A 17,741-nucleotide genomic window follows, 5' to 3' on the forward strand; every position below is an offset into this window, starting at 1 on the left:
AGCTGTATTCTCCGAAGTCCGATAGAATTTCAAAACTTACGAGACACACAGTGGGAGGCCAGGTGGTTAGTACCCATTCCCGCCGCTGGGAGGCGGGTATCAGGAACCATTCCCATTTTCTATTCAGATTTTCTCTGTCGCCGGTACTGTCAACACCTGTTTTCAGTACCTCCGTCATTGGATTTTGTAAACTTCGTTGCCAGTTAAGTATTCTGATTGTCTTTTGGTTTATTGACTTGGATTTGTGGCTAGGCATACGCTATCGTGGATTGATATGGATTTGGCTTTGGCTGTTCTTTGGATAAGATGTCTGGATCTAGTTCTGCTAGTTTCAGAGTGTGTTGTGTGCAAGGGTGTAAGGTGAGGCTACTGAAAGCTTCGGTAGATCCTCACTTGGTATGCACGAGGTGTAGGGGGCATGTATGTTTGATGGATGATCGATGTAAGGAGTGTGAGAGTTTGCCTGATTCCGATTGGAAGACGTATGATTTGTATGTACGCAAGTTAGAGCGTGATAGAATCAGGAGGTCTTCCTCCAGGAGTGCATCAGTGAGCAGAAGTCAGGGTTGTGATATGTCACCTCCTAACCCTTCTGTAGACTTTGTTTTACCTAACCCTGTGGTGTTGCCTTCGGGCCCTGAGGTGGTGTCTGCAGAAGGTAATGCCCTTTCTCTTATTAAGGATTCCATCCGTAACTTGGAATCTAAAGTGCTTGCTCTCCAACCTAGCGTTGTGAAGTGTGGTGATGGTGTTAGTGCCCTATAATGCATCTAGGTCTAGACCTCTGTCGGACTCCCAGGACAAAGGGAGTGGGCAAGTCGAAAGCCAAAGGAGGGTTACGGGGACTCCCCACTGATCTGGCGTCCCTTCGGCAGGACCTGATGACGCTTCCCAGGCTGCCAAGGATCGTGCACGTGCACGATTCCTTAAGGATTGCTTCTCGTCCTCATAGGCGTCCTCCCTGCGCAGGGGTTGGAGCACTCGGAAGGACTCTCACCCTCTCAAGAGAAGCTTTAGAGAAGAGGACACCTCACGTCCTCTTTCTCGACCTGCGTTGCAGTCGTCGCCTGAATGTTTTGACGCCTTTCCACTGCAGAAGAGGACCAGGATGTCATCGGAGGATGACACTTTTGAGCGCCCCAGTCGCTCTAAGGTTGTTCCTGTGAGAAGGAAGAAGGCGTCCCCTTGCCGTACGTCTTCTCACAGGATCAGCCCTTCCCCTGATCGGAAATCTTCTCCTTCTAAGAAGATTCTCCTAGATATGCAGCAGCAGTTGGCCTCGTTTTTCGCCAAGAGGGAGGCAGAGCCTCGTCACCGCAGGAAGGATTCGAGGCTGCCTATCAAGAGGTCCAGGCAGTCCCCCTCTCCTTCTCCTCGTTCATCTCCCTCTTCTGCTTTGTTGCCTTCTAGATCTTGTTTACCTCCTCAGCACTTATCTAGAAGTATCGATGAGCGTCATGCAGGACGCTCTCTAGACCGTAAGGCTCGTCTTGGCAACGATCGCCGTACTTCTTGCCATGACGGTCCTCGCGCTCTTCTTCATGACGCTCAGCGTGCTGCTCAGCAGGACGCCTTTCAGGCTGCTCGCTATGACGCTTCTGTTGCTACTGCGTCCCGTCAGGACGCGTCAGGACGCTTTTCATGACGTTCATCGAGATACTCACCAAGACGCTCTTCAGGACACTTGCAAGGACGCTCGGCAGGGCGCCCCTTTCGCTGATCATCAGAGTATGCCGTCAAGGATACCCGGCCTTGTTCTACGGACCCTTCTTCGCATAGGAGACCCCTTTTGCGAGCTGGGCCTCAAGGTTTAATTGCTTCACGGTCTTTTAAGGACTCTTCTGTTGCTCCTGTGGATGAGGGAGAGTCTTCGGGTGAGTCTCAGCCTGCGGATGAAGAGGAGCCTGCTTCGTCTTCATCATCAGACTACAAGGTTTTGGCCCGCCTTTTGAGGGACTTGTTTGGCGACAAGTTTCAGCCCTCGGCCCCTCGCTCTCCTCCTTCGCAGTTGGCTTCGTCGAAGACGAGGAAAGTGCCAGACTTAATCAAGATGGCCACGTCACTCTCTACGAAGAGAGCTTTCAAGAGAATCCATGACTGGATGGACTCCAGAAAGGCCCAAGGCAAGACTTCCTTTGCCCTGCCTCCAGCGAGGTTGAGCGGAAGGGCGGGCATTTGGTACGAGACGGGAGAGGAAGCTGGTTTGAGAGTTCCTTCCTCTTCCCAGGGGGACTTTGCCAGCCTGGTAGACACTCCTAGGAGGTCTCTCCTGTCCTCTGCAAAGGTTTCCTGGATGCTTTCAGAGTTAGACCATCATCTGAAAGGGCTGTTTAGGATGATAGAGGTCTTTAACTTCTTAGATTGGTGTTTGGGAGCCCTGGACCTGCAGTCTCGGAGTCTGGACTCACTCTCTTTTGAGGAGCTGTCCAGTGTCTTAGCCTGTATGGATAAGGCAGTCAGGGATGGTTCTGATGAGCTGGCTTCCCACTTTTCTACGGGGCTTCTTAAGAAGAGAGCCTTATATTGCAACTTCACAGCGAAGTCGGTGTCTCCATCTCAGAGGGCAGAGTTGCTGTTTGCCCCTCTATCTAGCCATCTCTTCCCGCAGTCGATGGTAAAGGATCTAGCAGTCAGTCTTCTGGAAAAGGCGACCCAAGACCTCCTGGCTCAGTCTTCCAGACTTCTTGCAGCCCATTCTACAACTCCACTTGCTCAGACTTCCAAGAAGCAGAAGCCCTTTCGTGGCGGAGCTTCCTCGAGAGCGTCTCCTCGAGGAAGAGGTCTCTCTAGAGGCAGAACCCCTTCCAAACCCAGGGGTAAGAAGTGACGTGTCGGGCCTTCAGACGCCTGTCGGAGCCAGGCTCTTATCCTTTGCAGAAGCCTGGAAAATAAGAGGGACGGACAGCTGGTCCCTCGAAGTCATCGAAAGGGGATACAAGATCCCATTCCTGGAAACTCCACCGTTGAGCACGAAGCCCATAGGTCTGTCGCCCTCCTACCACCCAGCGAAGCAACAGATTCTGTTCGATCTGCTCGAGCAAATGCTCGAGAAGAGAGCTGTAGAACAGGTTCTAGCTCTGGAGTCCCCAGGCTTCTACAACAGGTTGTTCCTGGTGCCGAAGCAGTCTTGGGGATGGAGACCTGTCCTGGACGTCAGCAGGCTGAATCTTTTTGTCAAGAAGGACAAATTCAAGATGGAAATGTCTGTCCGTTCTAGGAGCCTTAAGACCAGGCGACTGGATGGTTTCTTTAGACGTCCAAGACGCATACTTTCTCGTCCCTATCCATCCTCAGTCAAGGAAGTACCTGAGGTTTGTCTTAAAGGGGCAGGTCTTTCAGTTCAGAGCTCTCTGCTTCGGGCTCAGCACAGCACCGATGGTTTTCACACTTCTGATGAGGAATGTGGCGAGATGGCTTCACCTCTCAAGGATAAGAGTCTCACTCTACCTGGACGATTGGCTCATTCGAGCATCGTCGGAGTCGAGGTGTCTGGAGGACCTTCATACGACGCTACTATTGACGAAGTCCCTAGGACTTTTGGTAAACTTCGAAAATTCCCATCTGACCCCTACACAGTCCATTGTGTATCTGGGGATTCAGATGGATTCAGTGACTTTTCGAGCTTTTCCATCCCTGAAACGTCAGCAGAACTGCTTAGACAAAGTGTCAGCCTTCTTGGGGAAGGAAACATGCTCGGTGAGGGAATGGATGAGTCTGCTGGGGACCATTTCCTCGCTGGAGAAGTTTGTTTCCCTGGGGAGACTGCATCTCAGACCGCTCCAGTTTTTCCTTGCGGAGAACTGGGAAAACAAGGAGGATCTGGAAGTAACTCTGAGCATCTCTCAGTCTGTCAAGGATCACCTAAGGTGGTGGCACAATCCTGTAAAGCTGGTAGAAGGCGTTTCTCTCAGCCTTCTGAGCCCCGATCTAGTGTTGTTTTCCGACGCGTCCACGGCGGGTTGGGGAGCAACACTGGGAAAGGAAGAAGTGTCAGGCATCTGGAGAGGGGAACAGATGTCCTGGCACATAAATCTAAAAGAATTGGGAGCAATTCGGTTGGCTCTCCAGTTCTTCGAAGAACGAGTTTCTGGCCGAGTAGTCCAGATCAACTCAGACAATACCACAGCTCTGACGTATCTCAAGAAGCAGGGAGGAACACACTCTCGATCCCTGTTCAAGTTAGCAAAAGAAATCCTGCTGTGGGCACAAGCACGGAACGTAACGATCATCACGAGGTTCGTTGCAGGAGTTCAGAACATCCGTGCAGATCTTCTCAGTCGACGGCAGCAACTGCTTACGACCGAGTGGACTCTTCATCTAGAGGTATGTCACGAGTTGTGGAGACTATGGGGATGTCCCTTGGTAGACCTCTTCGCAACGTCGAAGACGAAGAGGCTTCCTCTTTACTGCTTCCCTGTTCTTGATCCAGGAGCAGTAGCGATAGACGCCATCCTATGGGATTGGACAGGGATGGACGTTTATGCCTTTCCCCCGTTCAAGTTCTTGGGAGAAGTGATCCAGAAGTTTGCGGCGTCAGAGAGAGCGAGGATGACGCTGATCGCCCTGTTTTGGCCTTCGAGCGACTGGTTCACAGAGGTCATGTCCTTCCTAGTGGACTTCCCAAGGACCCTGCCCGGGAGAGTCGATCTACTCAAACAGCCCCACTTCGAGAGGTACCACAAAAACCTCCCCACTCTGAGTCTGACTGCGTTCAGACTATCGAGAAGTTGGCCAGAGCGAGAGGTTTTTCAAGACCAGTGGCAAGAGCTATTGCCAGTGCGAGGAGAGCTTCCTCTCTTGCAGTGTACCAATCGAAGTGGGCCGTTTTCAGGAGATGGTGCAGGAAGAAGGGCATATCCTCCACCACGACCTCTGTGAATCAGATTGCCGACTTCCTCCTTCATCTGAGGAAAGTTGATAAGCTGGCAGTCCCAACTATTAGAGGGTCTAAGAGTATGTTGTCAGCGGTCTTTAGACACAGAGGTTTGGATCTTTCGAACAACAAAGACCTTCACAATCTTTTGAGGTCTTTTGAAACCTCTAAAGTGGCTCAACCAAAGCTTCCGTCATGGAACTTAGACGTAGTATTGAAGTTCCTGATGTCGAATCCTTTCGAACCTCTCCATTCTGCAACATTAAAGGACGGGACCAGAAAGGCTATTCTTCTAACCGCTCTAGCTACGGCAAAGAGGGTTAGCGAGGTTCAAGCCATCAGCAAACATATAGGCTTTAGGGAACATAATGCGGTATGTTCCTTAAGCCCTTCGTTCTTAGCCAAGAATGAAAACCCGTCTAACCCTTGGCCCAAGAGCTTCGAGATCAAGGGGATGGCAGAAATTATTGGGCAAGAGCCAGAGAGAGTCCTGTGCCCTGTCAGGGCTCTCAAGTTTTATTTAGAGAAAACGAAGAGTTAATGCTCATGAGCTGAGGGCCATCGCAACCTCGGTGGCATTTCAAAAGAACATGGCACTCAGTGACATCCTGGGCGCCACCTTTTGGCGAAGCAACTGTCTGTTCGCTTCACACTACCTGCGGGATGTGAAGACGACATATGAGAACTGCTGCTCGTTAGGGCCATACATTTCCGCAGATACAATCTTGGGGGCAGGAAGTAGCACTCATCCTATCCTGTAGAAAATGGTTAGGAGAGTTTTTAATTTTATTGTATTTGTTTATGGTGGTTGGGTCGGCCGCCAAAGGCGGACTTCCCATTCTTTAGCCTAAGTTATGTGGGATTAACTTATGATGGGCTTGGTCAGGTGGTGGTTTTTTGCTACGTTGCCCTCATAGTATGGTCAATATGGTCTAGTCGCATTGTGGTCACGCCCCCGTTGGCAGATCATCTAGAACTCACCAGCTATATAGGTCACTACCTTGCTGGAGACTCTAGTAAAGCAGAAGCAGACTTAGGTGACAGTAATCACGGAGTCAGCTATGCTAACAGGTAAGGAACCAAGATGTCAATCATCTACATGTAATTTGTTTCCTAAATCCTATTCTGTCTCTTCCCACCTCCAATGGTGGGATTCAGCTATATGTATATATCTGACAGGTAAGTTTCATGAACAAAATGATATTGTTATGATACAATGAAGTTTGTTCATACTTACCTGCCAGATATATATAATCAAAGTGCCCACCCACCTCCCCTCAGGAGACAGTGGCACTAGAAAATCTGAATAGAAAATGGGAATGGTTCCTGATACCCGCCTCCCAGCGGCGGGAATGGGTACTAACCACCTGGCCTCCCACTGCGTGTGTCGTAAGTTTTGAAATTCTGTCGGACTTCGGAGAATACAGCTATATATATATCTGCCAGGTAAGTATAAACAAACTTCATTGTATCATAACAATATCATTTTTTGTTTCTGGCAAAAGCAAAACTAAACCCCCCCCACCAGATTACTGGAAATATGGAATAACATTTTATAGTATATTTACATTTGGTTAAACCAAGACTTGAATGTGATATCCCAAATGGAACAAAATAAAACGGAATCATACATATAACTTACCAAGTAATTATGTTGCTTAAGTTTCACTTGTTGGCAGCTTAAAATTTTGAAATTCATGGTAACGCCAGTTTTTTAAGGTAAATTGGCCCTGCCAACTTTCAGGGTAAGGAAGGAACAATGCAGCTGAGAGCCGTCAATAGTTTTCTGCCGGCTCTCAACTGAAGTTCAATTATGAGCAGTTGGCTTGATTTTGGTTTTCGTTTATTTTTCCATCAGCGTTTTTCTCCCTTTGGTGATGTATTGGTAGCCTTTCACTCTGTATTTTGTCGTTTTCCATTAGATTCTTTAGTAACAAGACTCTATTACTGGAATTTACTTATATTGATTTATAGGTTAATCTTATGTCCGACTTGAGTGCAACTAGCTTACGGTTCGGTACTGCAGCAAGGGCTACAATATGAAACTAACAAAAGCCAAACGAGATTCACACACTGTGTATGGAAAGTAGGGGACGTGTGTTCTATTAATTTGACCTGTAATGAGTGTTTTGACTGGGATGCTAAAAAATGGAGGGTATTAGAATCACATTTAAAGAATTAGACAAGGACAGGAAATGTAAAGCAGCTGATAGAGTCAAGAGTAAAACAGTAGGGATTAGGACCTTAGATAGTTATGTAAAGTCTTCTGTAGATGTTCCCATCATTTCTGTACCTGCTCCTTCTTGTCCCCCATTCCTAATACTTTTAACTAATCAACCTGCTCCTTTACCCAGCTCTCTCACATTGGACCCCAACCCCCTTGCCAGTCTTGAGTCCAAAATGAATTGTAATTTTGATCGGAGGATCCAAAATGAATTGCAGTTTTTATCAGAGGATAGGTCTAATAGAGCACACATTGGCCCAGTTGGTCTTATCAGTGAAATTCCTTCTGGACAAAGTGGATAGTAAGTGCTGCTGAAGTGACAGTGGAGGAGGTTCCTGTTAGTCCCACCAATGCTCTTAGGCAAAGTTCACTGGCATACTCCCCTACACATGGAAGCAATTATACTGGAAGCCCAAGAGAGGTAGGTGGGATCTGCCCACAAACAGGTGGCCCTTCAGTCAGACCTGTTGTAGCCTCCTAGGCACGACTTTGGATGACAGTTGGAAAGGCATCCAGATAGAAGTGAGTCAGCTGTCCTGTAGTTCTGAGTCTTCCAGCCTGGAGTGGAATTGCAGATGGCACTTTAGTGATGCATCGCAGCCACTGAAAAGGCCCGCAGCAGACCGTGTTCGCTCTCCAGCAGTGCTGTGTAAGCATTTTAGGGATCCCTTGCTACCATTGTGTAGTTTTAAGATTCTCCAGAGCATTTTCCGCCAGAATGTCCTGTGCTAATGCCAAGGCAATTTTCTTCATCAAAGAAACATACTCTTATTGTAGGAGAAACCTCCCATTGGCGCCTGATCTCCGTGCTCTCGAGTAGTAGGTAGTGCCTGAGCTCCCACTTGTTCTCGAGTTTCCATTTGCACCTGTGCTGCATGTGGCGACGAATTTCCCTCTGGCACCCAAGCATTTGAACACACCAGAGCACCCATTAGCGGCCTAGTGCTCTTTAGTGCCTGAGTATCCTAAATTGCTCAACCCTTGGAGGAATAATGAAACCATTATTCCTCCAAGGCCCAACCATGTTACAGTTGAACACACTGATTGGTCTAGGGAGTGCTTGGCATGGTCTCAAATGGTTCTTAGCAGCGTCCCTTTAGCTCCTAGCTACAACTCCTTTCGTTCTTTTTATTGTACCTCTATTCATGTTCTCTCTTTTCCATCTTGCTATCCACCCTCTCCTAACACTTGTTTCATAGTTCAAGTCTGAGGAATTCCTCATGTTACAGCTTTCAAGCCTTTCTAGTCTCAATTTTCGTTCCAGCGTTGATTGACCTCATAGGTCCCATAGCTTGGCCTTTGGACTAAATTTCATATTCCATTACACGGTTGTCAATGCATATCACCATCATTTACAACGAGATGTATCAATTGCAAAATTGAATTGTAAAGAAAAAGTTCAATGATCAACTTTGCGTGATATGAAGATAACTTTTCTTTCGATACATTCCCTTTTTTGTTATGTTTAATATCAGCAACCCAACCTGTTGGACCACTAGCAAATAAAATATATGGAAATAAGCCTTCATGTGGATCTGATCCTCAACAAATAGGGAGGTCTCACGCGTATCATGAGATGATGATAACATCGTCATGTTAGTCTTTGTGGGATCCAACCATAAACACATGTTGATAAAAAAAATATGTATATAATATATATATATACATGTATATGTATATATATATATATATATATATATATATATATTTATATATATATATGAATAACTTGATCACGAAGTATATAAAACGTAATGCTATGTATAAATAAAGGTTTTTTTGCCACGACGGAAAAAATGAAAAAGCGAGTTAGCCGAGTACTTTCGGCTAACTCGCTTTTTCATTTTTTCCTTCGTGGCAAAAAAACCTTTATATATATATATATATATGTATAATATATATATATATATATATATATATATGTAGATATAGAGATATATATAGAATAAGATAATTTTATATATTATATGAATATATTTAATATTATATATATAGAATAATATATATATATATATCTATATAGATATATATATATATAGATATAATATATAGTATAGATAATAATATATATAAAGGTTTTGCCACGAAGGAAAATGAAAGGCTAGAGAGCCAAGAACTTTCGTCTAACACGGTTTCACTTAACAGAAACGAGAAAACGCCTGAGGGCAAGATAATCGATTTTTAGGCAGCACACACGTGGCCAATAGATGATTCATCCAGAGAACAATACATTTTGAAAAACAAGCAGGCATATACGACTTGGTAACAAAATTTTACAAAAATATTCCAAAAAAAATACGAAAATAGGATACAAATATAGCGAGCAAGAGAGAGAGAGAATAAGTATATACATGTGGGACTAATTAATTAGTAGTTCATTTATTTAAAGAGCTGGAAAAAGCCCGACGTAATTTCAACTATTCGATCCCGCTGATTGGAAACACGCATTAAGGCAAGAAATATATGGAAAACTTCATAGAAGTACAGACACTTTGATTACAAAACTGGATATAAAATTAGACAACCTTATCGACAACAGTGATTGGACCGATAATGCTAGGAGTGATTGTGTGGTGAATTTATCAAGCAAACAAATAAGTGATAATGCAGTGCGTGCATTAGGCTTTGGGTTGTTTTTCTTCATTTGTAACAAACCTTCAGCTTTATTAACAGCGACATCTCTATATATAAGTTTGAAAAAGACTGTGACCTACCACAAAATCATTTAGACATTATCAATTATCAAAGGCATGACATATAGTGAGTGGTACGTATGCCTATCATGAAAATAACTTCCCCGCTCGCTACAGAAAAAGTTTAAAAGAATTGAAGAATGATAATAGCTTACACATTACTAAGTCTCATAAATCCTATAGTTTAATAGTTCTAGACAAAACTAACTACTTATCACGCATGCATACTTTATTAGAGTATGAAACACCTTACAAAAAACTCACAAAAAATCCGTTGGACCAAGTAATAAAAAACTTTCATATCAATATGAAACAAATTCTTAAAGATAAAAAAGAACTCTTGTGTAAATTAACTGTAAAGTGTCCCTCATTATCTTATTTATATGGCCTAGTTAAAACTCATAAGGAAAACAAACCTATGTGCCCAATTATTAGTACTGTAGGATCAATTGCTTGTAAACTGTCGAAATATATTACTAAATTGTTATCCCCGCTACTTGGAACTGTATCTAATTCACACATCCGGAATTCTCTTGATCTTGTGGAAAAATTAAATAACATTGTACTAAACCCTAGTGATATCTTTGTCAGTTTTGATGTATGTTCCTTGTTTACAAAAGTCCCTATTGACTCTGTGCTATAATATTTAAGTAATGAACTTGTATTGCATGAATTACCTATGTCCGTTAGTCACATAATTTCATTGATTAAGTTGTGTATTTGTGATTGCAGATTTATTTTAATTGAGAATATTACCAACAAATATTTGGTATGGCCATGGGTAACCCTTTATCACCTCTCCTTTCAAACTTATATATGGAATTTTTTGAAAGACAACACCTCCCGAATATCACACCTGTCCCCTTAATATGGTACAGATATGTAGATGACATATTAGTAGTCTTACCTGTTGGTATCGATGTAAATGATTTATTGTCTAAATTCAATAATTTAGTGCCATCCATAAACTTCACTGTTGAAATTGAAAATAACAATGTCATCCCTTTCTTAGATGTATTAATACATAGAGAATCTTTCCAATGTAAATTCAGTATTTATAGAAAACCCACAAATAATTTAACATATGTACATTTTTATTCTGGCCACCATCTTAATATTAAAATTTATATTTTTTCTTCTATGCTCTTACGTGCTTTGCGTATTACGAGTCCACAATATCTTGACCAAGAAATAGAATACATAAAAAAGATAGGAAACGATCTCTGCTACCCACCTCATATAATTGATTTATGTTATCAAAAAACTCACAAAAAGTTTTATAGTGTTGCTAGTAATGAAAAAGAAACTCCTAAAAATGCACTTAGCTTCCCTTACTTTCGTGGATTTGAAACCATAAAATCAATATTTAAATCGTTTAATGTTAATGTAGTGTTCTCTCATAACAATACCATTAAAGATATGCTAATTAAGAATAGTCCCGAAACAAATAACATCATTTACAAAATTCCTTGTAAGGATTGCCCATCTTTTTACGTCGGTCAGTCAAAAATTTATGTGTACGTATTAAGCAGCATATGTATTCATTGGGGCGATACCTCTGTAATTGCTAAGTCTAATGATTATGTTTCAAGAAATTTACTGTAATCAGCAATTATACAAATCACTAATAAAAACAACCTAAATCTTAGTCTGGGATTGTACCATTTGGACCCATATATTTGTAAAATGTTTATGAAGGACCTTAAAATAAATGAACTACTAATTAATTAGTCCCACTTGTATATAGTTATTATCTCTCTCTCTCTCTCTCTCTCTCTCTCTCTCTCTCTCTCTCTCTCGCTATATTTGTATGCTATTTTCGTCTTTTCACTCATTTTTTGGAAGATTTTTGTAAAATTCATGTTACTAAGTCGTATATGCCTCCTTGTTTTTCAAAATGTATTGTTCTCTGGATGAATCATCTGTTGACCACTTGTGTGCTCCTCCAAGGTGTGGCTGCCTAAAAATCGCTAATCTTGACCTCAGGTGTTTTCTCGTTTCTGTTAAGTGAAATTGGACCATATGCTAATCTTGTAATGTCAGCTTGGATATTAAGTCAATTTTTACTATGTTTTTGCTCTGTATGATCAGTTGTGCCTAAGTCAAGGGTCGTGTTAGACCGAAAGTTCTTGGCTCTCTCACCTTTCATTTTCCTTCGTGGCAAAACCTTTATTTATACATAGCATCACGTTTTATATACTTCGTGATCAAGTTATTTATATTATATATATATATATATATATATTATAGATATATATATATATATATATATGACAAATACCAGTTATATAGAAATGGCAAATTATAACCACATATTGTATAGAAAATGCATTAACAAAAGTAGAAATAGAGATTAAGAAAGCAAAAAACAAAAAAGTGCACCTCATGCGGTGACTGTAGACATTACTCAAGGTTCTTTGAAGGGTCCCTTCGGCTCCTGGCTACAACCCCTTTCATTACTTTTTACTCTAGCTCTGCTCATGCTCTTTCTTCCATCTTAATTTCCACCGCCTAACAGTTGATCCATAGTGCAACTGCGAAGTTTTCCTCCTGTTACACTTTCCAAACACTTTTGTAAATTTCCGTTTCTGTGCTGAATGACATCAAAGGTATCAACGCTTGGCCTTTGGCATAAATTATATTATCATTATTATTACATTTCGAGATAGGGGTTATTTCTTTCACGGGTATTATATCATTTTAAATTGCTTTGGTGGAATTCCGTGCTTTCTCCCGTTTCCAGAATCCTGGTAAATTATGCTTTTATCACGTGATGAAGAATTTCATTATTTGGTTTTAAGATAGAAACCTCCCTGTCTTTTCGGATTTTCTTGCGGTTCTGGTTTTCACTATAGACCAATAAGATGCATGTCAACTTTTCGAGTAGGTTTTAAAAAAACTCGCTAGCATCAACTATGGAAAATCTGGATAATTGTTTAAATTTTTAACGCATCTTTAGACTTTAATTTCGTTTGCCTTATAGATATCCCCCATAGGGGGTTAGTGCCGTCAGTGCACCTCATTTGGTGCAATGTAGGCATTACTAAGGGTTCTTAGCAGCGTCCCTTCGAAGGGCACTGTACCTCCATTCATATTTTCTTTCTTCTATCTTACTGGCCACCCTATCCTAACAATTGATACATACTGCAACTGTGAGGTTTTCCTCCTGTGACACCTTTTAAACCTTTTACTACTGTCAATTTCCGTTCCAGCGCTGAATGGCCTAGTTGCTCTAGTGCTTGGCATAAAGCCAAAAACCTCTATAAATCAAAATCAAACCTATTGATATCAAACCATTCGACACTGAAAAGAACTCCTCATAAAGGGCTGGTATCAGTGGTATTGAGTCCTGAACACAGGACTAAAAGTTAGCAAAAGTGAATTTCAAGGACTGAATAACAGGCAGCTTACAATACATAACTAACATTTACTGAATAAATATAAAACCTTTGGCAACAATGACATGACTATACACAGTACGTTTACTTAATTTAAAATCAGGATACTTGGATTCAGGCCCCAATGAAGCCTTCAAGATTGCAATGTTCCCTTGTCCAGTCACTGGAGAGAAAGAGAGGAGCTCTGAAACCGAAGCTCTCCCTTCGATGCAATGACAAGAAAATATTGTCCCTCAAGGCTGCAACGTCTCTTCTATCCAGTTCCTGTAGAAGGTGACGTCGGTGTAGATTCCCGGGACTCCCCTCAAGCCACAGGCGGTGGGGCCGTACGAAACGACACCAATCTGTAGGTAGGGTGGTCCTCGGGGTCCTCCCAAAACCAGAGGGCCTCCGGAGTCTCCACCGCAGGAGTCTTTGCCGGTCTCTCCTCCCATGCAGATCTGGAAAGAACATAAATAAAGACTGTGACCACTTGTTCACTTAACCGCCAAAAGCACTTTTTTTTTTTTTTTTTTTTTTTTTTTACAGATCCAGTTAAGGGCTGCTCCAGGAGCAAGAGCCCGTGCCAGCACAAGGCTGGCTTAATCTTAAAGAACAACAACTTGTCAACTTTAAGTTACGCGTTGGAGATAGGAATTAGATGGCGAATATGATCACGAGAGAGAGGTAGTAAAACCATTTTGTCTACATGAGATGGCAAATTTGTAGCACTACAAGAGAGAGAGCCTGCTTAAATATTTAGACACTGCTAAACATAAGCAGGCGATGGCATATTGGATTACAAGAGATATAATGGAATTCCTTGAATTCTAATACACTACGTCCAAAAATGTATAGAGACAGATAATTTCTTGATTTGCCTTTAATTCTGAACTGGAGTTAGCGCAAGAAACATTAGACCTGCCAAGGAAAAATATTATCCAAATGGCTGGCTTGCTGTTCACTGAACATGACGCCTGTTTGTAACGGGCTTTTGTGATAATCATTTATTTATCATGACCGAATTACAAATTGAGTTCTACAAGGGCTACAGACAGGCATCCTCTTCCCTGCTTGCTGCGTTTCCATTCCTATTCTCTTTCTTCCATCTTACTGTCCACTCTCTCATAACAATTGATTCACAGTGCAACTGCGAGGTTTTCCTGTTACACCCTTCAGACCTTTTATTGTCAATGTCAGTTTCAGCGCTGAATGACCTTAGTTGCCCCAGTGCTTGGCATATGTGCCAAAAGTCTATTAATCAATCACCCTTAGGGGGGTAGCACCGTCAGTGCACCTCATTCGGTGCAATGTAGGCATTACTTAAGGTTCTTTGTAGCGTACCTTCGGCCCCTAGCTGCAACTACTTTCATTCCTTTTACTGTACCTTTATTCATATTCTCTTTCTTCCATCTCACTGTCCACCCTCCCCTATCAATTGTTTCATAGCGCAACTGCGAGGTTTTCCTCCTGTAACACCTTCCAATCCTTTTACTGTCAATTCCAATTTCAGCGCCGAATGGCCTTAGTTGCCCCAGTGCTTGGCATAATGCCAAAAATCTACATAAATCAAATAAATATAAATCAAGCAATCAATCCTCCCTGCCTGACTGAAATAAAACTCACCTGTTCTTCGAAAATGCTTCCTTTAAAGGTCGAATTGCATGCAGTCTTGTCAACGTAGGGAAGAGTGACCTGCAGGAGGAGGGGGCTGGTGGTGCCATTCTCAGTTATGCCCCATCCCGTCGCAAGCGCCTCTGGTCTTTCGAGGTCAGGCCTAGACATGGCATTGCGGGCAGAGAGGCCCTGTGGGGGTAGGCACACCGGGTGTATGTAGACACCTGCAAGATTCAGTCAAAGTTATTATTATTTTTTTATGATTGGGTTTGTAATTCTGTTCTTTGGAGCTAGAATAGTTCCGTCTTAGATGCGTTGTTAACTTTAGAAACCAAAAAATCTTTAGAAAAGAATTTCATAATAATTTTTTAGACAATAACATGGTTACAAACTCTGAATTGTAACGTCTTCATAATCAGATACATATAAATAACTTAAATCCACCTTGAAATGAGATAATTCAGTTTATAACGAAACATACTGTCTTAAATTCTCTTCTTTCCTGCCGGACTTTCGACAAAAACAGAAAAGCATTACCAATCGCAATCCACAACCGTCTTTCCTTCACTTACGCTTTACACAAGTTGACAAAATAACCTTACCTGAGATATCAATCTTCTCAGACAATCTGACAAGGGCAATGTCATCTGACTGGTAGCCTCTCTTATTGTAATTCGGGTGAATTATGATTTTCTCGTAGGTAACGTTGACGGAGGGAGCTGAGCAGATCTCACCAGTTGTGGTCTTCTGACAGTCTTTGCCTAACTGCCGGAGGTCCCAGTCACCAAGTCCAATCACTTCCCTGTTAAGTGGAATAATGGCAAATATAATTAACTCCGCCACTCTTTGATGCCTTCAGAAAGTTATTCATCTCGAGAGGGCAATTTTAAAAAACATACCTGCCAAGTTTCACTAGATTATGTTCTCCGTCCTATAGATAACCAGGTAATGAACGCCAACGCAGGCGAAAACATCATCAACTGTCAACTTTCTACGGTAACCAGACTTTGATCTCTTATGCAAGGGAACTTTCGCAAACGTGAACATTTGGAGACAGGTTTCTTGTTAATGAAACAATACAAATTTGTGCGTATAAAACTGTAGTCTTGATTCCGTGGTGACTTTCTTACGCCAGTTCATTTATCTCAGTGAGAAATAATAACTTACGCAAAAGGTGGCAAGAAAGCGTTATCAAAGCAATGCAATAGATTCCCTTGTCATAAAGAAGTGAAAATGCCGTCTTGCAGCATAACAATCAGAGATTTCCAGAATTGCAGATTCTGTACATGAAGGAACATACGCAGCTTTAGTGGGGACAAGGCTTATAATTGATTATAGATGCCCTAATTTTAACAGCTGCAAATATGATAACAAAAAATAATGATAATAGAAATACTGCTGCCATTAATAGATATTATTATTATTATTTCTGAACCATTAACTATTTTGTTACACAGAAATGTATATAAAGCCCCCCGTGGCAATTTTATAGTACTATTATCATTAAATTTTTTGCCATAGAGATATACATGCGATAAGATCCCTATGGAAATTGTATGGTAACAGACATTCCCGTGTATGTGTATCTGAAGTGACTGTAGTCGTAGGTCATTGAAGTGAGTAGGTATCTGGAAGATTTGTTGAATGTAGACGAGTGCAGAGGTAGAGTTAAACGTCACAAGAAAGGAGAAAGGTAGTGAAGTTTGAGAATGCTTGTTAATGTGACTGTTGAAGTAATATTTAGTGTACTAAGGAAGGCGTACAGTGAGATTAAGACTGGGAAAGTAATAAAGATCAGAGGGACTGACACGGAAAGCATAGTGCGGATTTAGACGAGGATGAAGCTGCGATATCTGGCGTTTGTTAGAAAACAGTTTTGTGAGATGTTTGAAAGTATTGAAAGTAAAGAGAAAAGTTCTAGATGCGCACAAGGGACAAAGTTTATCAAATTTGATTGACTGTTCAGAGATAGTTCGGTTTTGTGGAAAGAATGGATGATGACAGGTTGGTGAAAAGACTGGATAACTCAGAAGCGTTATAGTGGGAAGTAAAAGAGAAGGATGTAGAAAAGGTTATATAGATGGAAAGCTGAAGGCCTTACTATCCATGAAGTGAAAGAGTGCACACAAGAGAGAGTGAAGGGTGCAGGAAGCTTGAAGTGCTGCTGATGAGCCTTCTGTGTGGTAGTCTTGAGGCAACTAATGTCTTGGAAGCTTTGTGCACATGAATAAGGCGAAACAGCTGTATGTTGACAGACATAATACTTACAATGGTTTCACTGACAGAAGATCCGGAGTGACACAGTGAGCAGCTGTGAGGATGTACCGTTCATTTATTACAGCTCCCGCGCAAAGGTACTCTACGCTGTCAAAACCAACTTCTGTTTTCAGGAAGAAGAGAATGAATGAATGATTAATAATTATAAAGCCAAGCCCTGGGATACTTCCTGTGACAAGAGGAAGTTGAAGTTTTGTCACAAATCCATGTGAAACTTAACAGTAAGCCTTTGTATTGTATACCATGTTTCATACCAATATCAAAGTATTTCACAACATGTGCTTTGAAGTAAGTGCATTACTTCTTTCCAAACTCTGTTCATTTTAACTCTAGCTATCATCATCCAACTGCTAAATCATGTAACTAAGTACTGTACTAATATATTAGGTATTTTGGCAATTTTTTAAGGTTGTACAGATTTCTGATTTAATCTCTTATGTTGTTATGTAGCCCTGATCATGGAATAGATTAACCCGAAATGTTGGTAAAAATGAACGACCCAACCAGTCATTGACTAGTGCCTTTCCATTGAAGTCTTACCTTTATATCCGAAAACAGCCATCCACGGATAGTCTCCAGGACTGGTAATGGTGCCTCCCACGATCCTCCGAACACTAGGACCTTGCCCACAGTTTCTGGGCAGCAAGGATGGTTTGCTGGTTAAGGGTTTAGGGCAACAT

At 41.9% G+C, this 17,741-nt stretch overlaps 1 protein-coding gene across 1 annotated transcript in view; it reads right to left on the minus strand.

Annotated features, from left to right (window-relative positions):
- Positions 1 to 13,197: 13,197 nt before the first annotated feature.
- The window catches only part of LOC135221921 (spaetzle-processing enzyme-like), a 12,537-nt gene continuing 7,993 nt past the window's right edge, over positions 13,198 to 17,741 (minus strand). Inside the window, exons 4-8 of the mRNA XM_064259945.1 lie at positions 17,602 to 17,741; positions 17,053 to 17,164; positions 15,387 to 15,586; positions 14,794 to 15,008; positions 13,198 to 13,628 (exon numbers count right to left, since the gene is read on the minus strand). The exon at positions 17,602 to 17,741 is cut by the window's right edge and continues 2 nt beyond it. Of these exons, the coding sequence (XP_064116015.1) occupies positions 13,422 to 13,628; positions 14,794 to 15,008; positions 15,387 to 15,586; positions 17,053 to 17,164; positions 17,602 to 17,741 (874 nt within the window). The 3' untranslated portion in view covers positions 13,198 to 13,421. The remainder of the gene's footprint in view (positions 13,629 to 14,793; positions 15,009 to 15,386; positions 15,587 to 17,052; positions 17,165 to 17,601) is intronic.

The sequence above is a fragment of the Macrobrachium nipponense genome, chromosome 3 (assembly GCF_015104395.2).
Source record: "Macrobrachium nipponense isolate FS-2020 chromosome 3, ASM1510439v2, whole genome shotgun sequence".
In the NCBI taxonomy this organism is placed as follows: domain Eukaryota; kingdom Metazoa; phylum Arthropoda; class Malacostraca; order Decapoda; family Palaemonidae; genus Macrobrachium; species Macrobrachium nipponense.